This window comes from Cyphellophora europaea, assembly GCF_000365145.1.
Source record: "Cyphellophora europaea CBS 101466 unplaced genomic scaffold supercont1.3, whole genome shotgun sequence".
Classification (NCBI taxonomy): Eukaryota; Fungi; Ascomycota; class Eurotiomycetes; order Chaetothyriales; family Cyphellophoraceae; genus Cyphellophora; species Cyphellophora europaea.
In genome coordinates, this window is record NW_008481809.1 from 297,522 (window position 1) to 306,989 (window position 9,468).

The 9,468-nt window shown below is 54.7% G+C and overlaps 3 protein-coding genes across 3 annotated transcripts; 2 read left to right on the top strand and 1 right to left on the bottom strand.

The window, feature by feature from the left end:
* Positions 1-706: 706 nt before the first annotated feature.
* Positions 707-2,056, bottom strand: HMPREF1541_03022 (uncharacterized protein; the record flags this gene model as incomplete). Its single annotated transcript, XM_008717374.1, has 1 exon — positions 707-2,056. One exon carries the CDS (start codon positions 2,054-2,056, stop codon positions 707-709), a length of 1,350 nt encoding a protein of 449 aa, XP_008715596.1.
* Positions 2,057-3,603: 1,547 nt separating this feature from the next.
* HMPREF1541_03023 (uncharacterized protein) lies at positions 3,604-5,459 on the top strand (the record flags this gene model as incomplete). The annotated part of the gene is made up of 7 exons (XM_008717375.1): positions 3,604-3,710; positions 3,765-3,978; positions 4,028-4,371; positions 4,423-4,567; positions 4,610-4,760; positions 4,810-5,142; positions 5,191-5,459. 7 exons carry the CDS (start codon positions 3,604-3,606, stop codon positions 5,457-5,459), a joined length of 1,563 nt encoding a protein of 520 aa, XP_008715597.1.
* A 365-nt stretch (positions 5,460-5,824) lies between these two features.
* Positions 5,825-9,168, top strand: HMPREF1541_03024 (uncharacterized protein; the record flags this gene model as incomplete). Its single annotated transcript, XM_008717376.1, has 2 exons — positions 5,825-6,073; positions 6,124-9,168. 2 exons carry the CDS (start codon positions 5,825-5,827, stop codon positions 9,166-9,168), a joined length of 3,294 nt encoding a protein of 1,097 aa, XP_008715598.1.
* Positions 9,169-9,468: the final 300 nt, after the last annotated feature.

Consider the following 9,468-nt stretch of genomic DNA (forward strand, 5'->3'; position numbering starts at 1 on the left):
CTATGGCCCCAAGATTTTCGATACATAGTATCGCCAAGCGTCTCGGTCAGTGAAATGAGAAATGAATATATTTGCTAGAGCGAGCTGGTTTCACCCTCCTCACGAACCATTCCGTACACATAACTAATTCAGCATCAATATATCCAATCAATATCTTGATCGTTGATCAGTACAGCTGCGCTCTACCTAGGACACCACAAGAGACATCTATCCCCATCCCAAACGCTACCGCGGTCCGCGCTCATCACATACAGAACAAAACCCCACGTTGTCTTATATCCCTCCCTCCCCCACTAGGTGACTCCAGCTACATACAGTATGTTCGCGGGTGACTTGGTGCTGCCTGCCTGCTTGACGAAGCTGACTCCTGGTTTCTCGAGAAGTCGTGGAGTCTTTGCCCGAAGGCGAGAGCCATCCATGTGGCAAGTGTTGGCGACAGCTGAAGTCAGTCAGAGTCAGTAGAACCGGTCGGAACCCGACGACACTCGCTTCAGTACACGCACAGACATACACACAGACTCGTGCTTTGCCGGCTTTTCGTGGGCTGGCGTTGATACTGGTTTGGCTGGGAGGGAGCATAAGCAGTGCGCGCAGTCGCGCTCTCGTGCAGCATGTATGTATGCCTCTTTGTGCGAGCTCGCTTTCCCAGTGGCGTCACACACACACACCAATCACTGCAGCGTATAGATCTTCTCTTCCCCGAGTCCTAATAACTCCTCGGCATCCCCAACACCTGCGTCGAGATATAATTCTTGATCATCTCCCGACTGACGGGCGCGATCCTCGGCACGAAGATCTCCCGGAGGTACCTCTCCACATTATACTCCCTGGCATAGCCCATGCCGCCGTGGCTCATGACGGCGCGCTCGCACGCCGTGTACGCCGCCTCAGCCGCCAGATACTTTGCGCTGTTGGCCGCGACGCCGACGGCGTGCGTGGTGATGCTCCTGTCGTCCTTGCTGCGGTCGTACAGACTGGTGGCGTGGTAGGTGGCGAGTTTCGCGGCCTCGAGCTGCATGTAGCTGTCGGCGAGCGGGTGGGCGATGGCCTGGTTCTGGCCGATGGGCCGCCCAAAAACGACGCGCTCCTTGGCGTACGTGGCGGCTTTTGTCAAGGCCGCGTAGCCGATGCCCAGGGCTTCGCCGGCCAGCAGGCAGCGCTCGGCGTTCATGCCGTGCAGGATGATCTTGAAGCCCTGGCCCTCGGCGCCGACGAGCGTGTCGGCGGGGATCTGGTAGTTGTCGAAGAAGACTTCGTTGGCGTCGACGGCGTTGCCACCCATCTTGCGGATTTTTTTCATTTCCAGCCCGGGCGCGGATTTGTCGAGGTCGATGCAGAACATGCTCAGCCCCTCGTTGGGTTTCTTGACTTGTTCGAGCGGCGTGGTGCGCGCGAGGAGGATCATCTTCTTGGCGACTTGCGCGCAGGTGATCCAGATCTTTTGGCCTGACACGCTGTAGCTTTGCCCGTCGGCGGATTTGGTGGCTGAGGTCTTGAGGCGGAGCGTGTCGAGGCCCGTGTTGGGCTCCGTGACGCCGAAGCACACGCGCGTCTTGCCGCTGATGATGTCCGGGATGGTCGATTCGAGCTGCTGCTGGTTGCCGAATTTCGCGAGCGGTTGGGTGGCGTAGACGTTGGCGTGGATGGACTGTGCGCCTGCCATGCCCGCGCCCGACTGCGTGATGGTCTGTAGCATCATGGTGGCTTCGCTGATGCCGAGGCCGGAGCCGCCAAATTCTTCGGGGAGGGCGATGCCCAGCCAGCCGTCGGCGGCGAGAGCGGCGTGGAAATCGGTCGGGTCCGTTTCGGTGCGGTCGCGCTCTTGCCAGTACTCGTCGGGGAATTGCTCGGTTACTTTAAGGATGGCGTCTCGTACGGTGAGCTGGTTCTCGGTGAAGTTGGACATCTCCATGAGGCGGTGGTGGGAGGAGCGCGAGAAGGTTCGGGCATTGTGTCTGTTGTGAGCGGTGATGGTGTTATGTTGGGTAATGGGGGAGAGTGCTGTAGGTCGGGAGAGGCGCGTCAGTGCACGCGCTACCGGCAGTCTTGCTGCCATGGTGGTTGTATGAGCTTGAGAAAGCCACGGGCTACCAGTACGGTGGGACACGCAGCTGAGGTTGATTGGATGCTATTGAGCCGTACAAAGAGCCTCGAGAGACTAAATCCAGCAGATATATAAATGAGCAGTCGGTGTCGCAGGATGACTTGAAGCCCATCATCGGCATGACACTAGGATATATTTGAGGCGGCAGTTTGGGGAAGCTGTTGGAGAAGAGCGAGCTCGGAGACTGCTCAAACCTGGGGACCTCCGAGGCTCTTCTTGAAAGCGGTTTAGCTCTCAGATCTCGAAAAGAACCCAGGCGGGTCCCGAGATCGCAGCATGGAACGAGATGAGCTCGAGTTGTTTTTGACACGTCGAGATGCAAATGGACGAAATCAAGTCGGAACTTCTGTTGTGCCAAGGCCGATCAAGGACTCGATTCTCCTGCTCAGTCATTCGCCCTTCTACTCACTTCTCATAATTGCATCCGTCTCGTGACATCAGTCTGATCGGTGACTGTTGCAGATCCATGCTGTGTGCTCTGCGAAAGGCTATCATATTCGGCCGCTCGTACAGGTAAGCGAGCTGAAGTCGGCCTCCAAAACGGCTGCTGGTCGTTCACGTCTCACATTCATGCCTACTGAATCCGCAACCCTGACCATGGCGTTGGTCTGACTCGTCTGCCTTGTTGTCCAAGCACGGTCGATCATCTGCTCTATGTTGCTGATGGTCAAGATGGTCATAAGGTCCCTCAGAAGCTCGTATTTCTCGATCACTTCCAGCTCGGTATCTGCACGCAGGCCATCTTCAACGCTGTCCATGCCTTGCTTCTCGCATTCTGCCGCGTTCCCTGAAGGTCTGTTGTTCGCGCATACAATGTGTCTGTTTTCGATGGTACGCCTTGGAGCTACTATAAATGAGGATAAATCGGAAACCAATGTTGAACACACAACACCTAAGGTCTGGTCTATGGAGGCCTATGTCTAAACAGCAGCTAGGTCACACAGCTCGCAGCCGACGGTCACGAATGGCAATTGCGAGTCCGCACTGGCTGGGGATCCCGTCGCTGGTTCGTTCGGAGAGGCTGACAAGTTGTACAGGCCTTATTGGCTGCCTGATCTTGCCCCTCCTCATGCTTATTTATATTCACTGACGGATTCAAAGATGGGCGGCCAAGGCTCAACACTTACTAAACTAAGGGTTCTGCCTACTCCACGGCCAATGGAATGCCTTGCATTCTCTGCCCAGTTGTGGTCGAAGCAGCAAGGGCCACACGACTGCTATGTGAGAGATCAAGATGATGCGCATCGGACCTCGCTTTGACATAGGCTTCGCCAGGCTTGCCAGGATGTGCTGCGGCTGGGGGAGTCCCCTGGGTGTGTAGCACAACATGTACTCAGCTCACTCCCGGTCGTGAAAAGAATACGGCCGTCAGGCTGACTCGCTCGCCTTGTCGTGCTATAAGAGTATGGTGGGACGTGAAATACAAAAAAAGCCCATCCTGTTAAGCCACCTATCTCTTCAAGACAGCGAGCAGAGAAGCATCAAATTTCCAACTCATCATGGGCTCCCAAGGCCCCCTCGGTGGGCCACAAAAGCCCGCCGTTCCACAGACCACCATCGCCAGATTCACGCCGGAGGAAATGAGGAACATTCAAGGCGACATCTTGTCAGTGACGTGGCAGATCTGTCCATGACCGAAGAACTGCTGACCAGAAATAAGACTTGGCTTGCCCAAGCAGAGCCAGCGATTCTGGTTCTTCAAGATCGTCAAGAATCACGACTTCCGCCAGCGCCTTGGCGATGTCATCCCACTCATCACCACGTGCGTCAAGACCCAGAACGACCGTGAGGCTATCAGGCGCCGTCCTCGCCGTGAGGATTGCTTGCATATGGGCAGCATTAATGTTGCCTTCAGTTGGGAGGGCTTGAAGAAGGTTCGTGATGGGTACGCTGTACGTTGGTTTAGGTTTTGACGTCGACTAGATTGATCCGGCGAAGTTCAAGGATAGCACCACGGGAACGGCTATCCTGGACAAGCACTTTGAGGAAGGCATGGAAGCTCATCGCCTGCAACTCAGAGACGACCCGATCAATTGGAATCCCAAGAACTGGACAAGTTGGGATGGGAAAAAGGACGGCGAGGGAAAGGCAGATACCAAGGGCTTCGAGGGTAAGAATATTCACGGTGTCGTGCTTGTCGTTGGAGAAGATGATCGCAAGGTGCAAGACCAGTTCGACAAGGTCGCAAGCATCTTGGGAGACTCGGCCGAAGAAGTCATTGCCCTGAACGGCAAGGTTCGTCCAGACAAGGAGGCTGGCCACGAGCAGTACGTTCGAGATCTTATCATAGGTGTCTGAGGCTAATCTGTGTTTACCAGCTTTGGCTTTAAGGATGGAATCTCGCAACCCTTCGTCCTCGGCACTGAGGGCTGGGGCAAGGACAGTCACGAGCTACCAGGGCAAGGCCACGTCAAACCTGGCGTGATTCTGTTTGGGCGTGAAGGCGATAACGAAGAGGTGGACGTTGACAAAGGCGAAGATGCTTCTGGCAAGCCTCAGGTACAGCGACCACCGTGGGCAATGGATGGGAGCTTGATGGCGTTTCGCTACCTCCACCAGAAGGTCCCCGAGTTCGACCGCTTTCTGGAAGTCAAAGCCACCTCTCAAGTCAGCAGTGAGCTTCTTGGTGCGCGGTTTGTTGGACGGTGGAAGAGTGGTAAGTGAGACTTGCGCGTTGCATCGAGCCATGAATAAATTGGACACAGGTGCACCAATCGATATTGCTGATCGACAGGATGACCCCGTATTGGCGGACGATGAAAACAAGAACAACGATTTCGTCTTCAAGGACAACGACAATGATCCGGCAAACCCCCACTCTCGTTGCCCCTTCGCAGCTCACATTAGAAAGACGAATCCTCGCGGTGACCTACCTCCTGGAAACATGTCTGTGGAGCGCATCATTCGTCGCGGTATCCCGTACGGTGAGGAGGTTGAGGATAGCGAAAGGCAAACCCAAAAGACCAGTCGCGACCGTGGATTGCTGTTCGCCTGCTACCAGTCCCACATTTCACGTGGGTTCGACCTGATGCAGAGAGGTAAGTCGTCGGCAATGATTACCTAGTTGGGCTGACCATGGCATACAGTCTGGGCAAATAACCCCAATTTCATTGTTAACAAGACGCCTCGTGCTGGGGTGGATCCAATAATTGGCCAGACGCACAAGTCTGACACAGCACCAGCAGATGCTAGAAATGCCACTGGCATGATCTCCATCAATGCCGACGCTCCCAGTAACCAACCACCCAACTTCTTTGATATGGGTGACGCAACTGATGAATGGGTGGTTAGCCGAGGCGGCGAGTACTTTTTTAGCCCTAGCATCATGAGTTTGGAGAAGTACATCGCGATCTGACGTGGTTTACGAGATAATGTTAGGAATATGCAGTGGCGATAATTCGAATGAGCTTGGTAACCAAAGCGCAGTAAGATAGAGGAGTTGTGAGATGAAGTTGAGGTGGGATGAAGTTGATGTTGGCTGCGTGCCGCGCCAAGACTGTTAGACGCTAGTCCGAATTGGGAGACAAAACAAATGCCCCCAGCTGCTTCGGCATCGTCGCATCTTCACCCACTCGCCCACTAATCTGACACTTCGACATCTCTTTGTTTTCGCGACTGGCGTGCTTATCATCGACAACAGCGGCATATATACAATGTTTAGACCTTAGCGATACCTGCACAGCACCAATCGTCTATTGACACGCGTCGAGGAAAGCTGCAATGGCCAAAGCAGTGGGTAGCGCGGCATGGGTCGCCGCAGAGAAAGAGAATGTCCTCGATCTGCTGCGAGAAGAAAAGGAGGAGCTCATATTCCCTGCTCAACACGAGTTGGAATGGTTGAATGAGCACATGAACGATATCTTCACCACAAGTCATGTCAATATCACCGATGTTTTCAAAACACCCGGTAAGATGCATGGCAAGACGCCCAAAACCAACAGAAAGCGCAACGCCGCCGAAACGCGCGTGGTCAGTCTTCTCATCTTCCGTGGCCGGATTGTTTACTAATGAAATGCTAGCCGTTGAGTGATGTATTCTCTGCACAACCCGCCCAGCGGCAGCAAAGTCCCGTCAAGACACGCTTCGCGAAGCCTCCACCAAGATTCGAGATCCCAGCCGACGTGACCCAGACCCAAACTCAGAAGACTATCATACCATCCCAAGCAGACTCCGGCTATCATACCTCGAGTCAGTCTCAAGCCGATCCCGACGAGACCGCTCCGTTGAATACTATTCATGAACCAGCCCGATTCGAGCGCCAATCGACAGATGCTATGGTCAGGCCCGAACGCGAACGTAGCCCCGGACGAAGAACGACTGAGGGATCATTTCACTCTGCCAAAGAGGATCAGACTACGAAAATTCTAGCAAAACAAGCAGAAGGCCCACAGCCCGAGCCCGCCATCGTATCTGCTCCAGAGTTAGAACCTCAGCAACAAGAACCTGAACAAGCTGCTTTTGAGCCTGAGTCCGCACCTCCTGCGGACGTCGATATGGACGACATTGGCTCGCCATCGGACGAGTCAACTCCAGATCGGCCGCTGGTGCGCAAGGGAAGCTTGAATTTTGCGTCTCTGCCTGCACGTGAACCTATGAAGACCAGTATTGGAGCTCGTATTTCACACCAGAAGAAATCATTTGGCCCAGCGCGAAACAGCCAGTCGCTACATCATGCTTCTCACTCCTCCCCGAAGCAAGACTTCGACCACTCCGATGATGACGATGTCGTGATGGAAGATTCTCATATCCAGATCCTGGGTCGAGACGAGTCAGAGGACGAGCAGCAACCTATCAGATCTACCAATGAGACCGCTGCGCAGAGGCTGCAGAAGAAGATCGAAATGCTTGGAAAAGCTCCTCCGCCTAGAGCTTCCAAATCTATTCCTTCTGTTTTGCAAATGGTCAACCGAAAGTCTGAGGCCCCCAAACCAGGCGAGAAGGAAGCACAGACGGATGCCGATGATGACGACTGGATCAAGCCGCTGGAGTCAGCATCGAGAGCGAATGAAGATGAGCATACCGATGAGGATATGGACTCCGACCGAGCAGACGAATTTGACGTTCGCGCTCCTGAGTTGATCGCACACGAGCAGAGAATGGCTGCTTTCTCGCCTTCCCCTCCAAGACAGCGTCCAGGCTTTGGCCATGCTAAGTCCGCCTCTACAGCGACCCTGGTCTCTCCAGCCAAACTCAACATGGCGCCAACTCGCAGTCCTGCCAAATCGATCTCGGTGTCCAACCCACAACAGCAGCAGCAGCCAACGACAACTCCCCAGGGCTCCCCGCGTCGTTATCTTGATCTCAGCGCGTCAAAATCTCGTCTACAGTCCATCATGAAATCAGCTAAGGGCTTGTTTACTAGCAGTGCTAGTGTCTCAGCCGCGGCGAAAATGGAGACGTTATCGCCCACCGCTAGGCAAGCTAATGCCATGCCTGGCATGTTTCCCCGTGGCGGCAGTGTGCTGGAAGACAAGCCACTACCCAAGAGCCCTCTCAAGGAAGGCAGACGGACGAGGAGCTCGACTGAGCGTGAAAAGGAGGAGAAACGCAAAGACAACGACGTCAAAGCGATGGAGAAAATGGATGAGCAGCTACAAAAAGCACGCGAGAAGGAGGCACAAAAGGCTGCAATGCAGAAACAACAACACAGCGAGAAGGAAGCAGAAGATGCACAACCACAGTCTAGGATTCAGCGTCCTCCCAAGGCCATCCGAGAACCGGTCCAGAAAACCAAGCCAGCTCCCGTCGCCATAAAAGTCGGAACTATGTCGCAGCGAGTGCCAATCGGCTCTTCGATAGCCAATGCTTCACAAGAAACGCTTACTGCGGAACCGAAACGTCCCGGCCTCACCAAAAAGGCCAGTACCTCTTCTATTTCTTCGAACACGCATTTCAAGACCTCAGTACAGTCGCAGCCTACCAAGCCCAAAGCTCTTCTTGCTGCCGAGCGCAAGAGAGAGGCTGATGAACGTGAAGCCAAGCGAAAGGCTGAGGCCAAACGAGAACTCGAGCGCAAGAGAGAGGAGGCTCGGCAACAAGAAGCTAAGCTGCGCGCTGAGACCGAGCGGAAGGAGCGTGAGCGTGCAGCTGCTGAGCAGGCGAAGCGTCAAGCTGAACAACAGGCTAAGCAGCAGGCCATTGAGCGGAAGCGTCAAGAGGCAGCTCGAAAGGCTGAGCAACAGAGAATGGAGAGGGCCACTCAAGATGCATCCCGTCCACCGTCTCGAGCTGGCGGTCCTCCTATGTCTCGCTCGCTGATCGGCCATCCCATTCCAACGAACCCCGCGAAGCCAGCCAAACGACCGGTCGACGAAGAGACGGCTCGTCCTCAAGCCAGCAAGTTCGGGCAAGCTTCGCAACAACAAGACGCCAAGCGGCGACGGACTGAGGATGAGCAGGAAACTCAGCGTCCGACCATGTCTGGTGCTCCCATCCGGCAGTCCAATTTTGGCAAGAAGCCTTCGATTTTCAACCATTCGAGCTATGCCCCTGCCCCTCAACCAGGCCAGCTGGGACAGTTTCCTCAGCCACCCAACCGGATGGCGCCTCCACAGATGGGACAATACGCGCATTCAAAGATCCCATTCGGCGAAAGCTCCAACCAGCCCATCCACAACAAGACGCCGGCTTCCGCATCGCACAAGACGCCAGCATCTGCATTCAAGTCGACGATTCAGCCCGTCAAATCGTCACCACAATATACGCCTGGAGAGCAGATCAACCTGCCGGAGATCCCAACCGACTCAGAAGACGAGGACTCGGACGATGAGGGCAACGCATTCCCAATCCCCGACTGGGCCACCCCTGGTCACCTTACGGAACAGCTTATCCGACAGGAGGGTATGGATGGCGATGCTGTGTTCGGACCCATAGCGCCATTGAAGATGGAGGAGATTTTCGCAAAGGGCAACAAGGAGCGATTGAAGCGCTTGCGAGATCGTACATCCAGCGCCAATTGGGCTATGAGTGGTGATGGTTTGACGCTCGAGGAAGTCCGGATCGATCGGGAACAGCGTGAACGGATGCGTGTCCAGGGTGGGTGGGTCTACGGTCAGGGGAAGTAGGAGAAGTAGGAGAGGGTATGACCGCTGCTTTGCATAGCATTGGTGTTAATGAACTTGATGAGATACATGCGTTGCCGGGCAGGCATCGTTGGGAGGTGAGATTGTACAGCACGACGGGTCGGAAGGACATGGATTCCTTGTTTGGCGTTGTACGGAGAGCAAAGGGACTCAGACTCAGGGATCCTACTGTATGGTCCGGAGTTGCGGTCTGCCGCCACTGCAGGGCTGTTTCTAGGTAGTATATCGAGGAACAATGTACCTAACGTGTTCTCCTTTCAGCTACATAAAGATCCTCGCGCA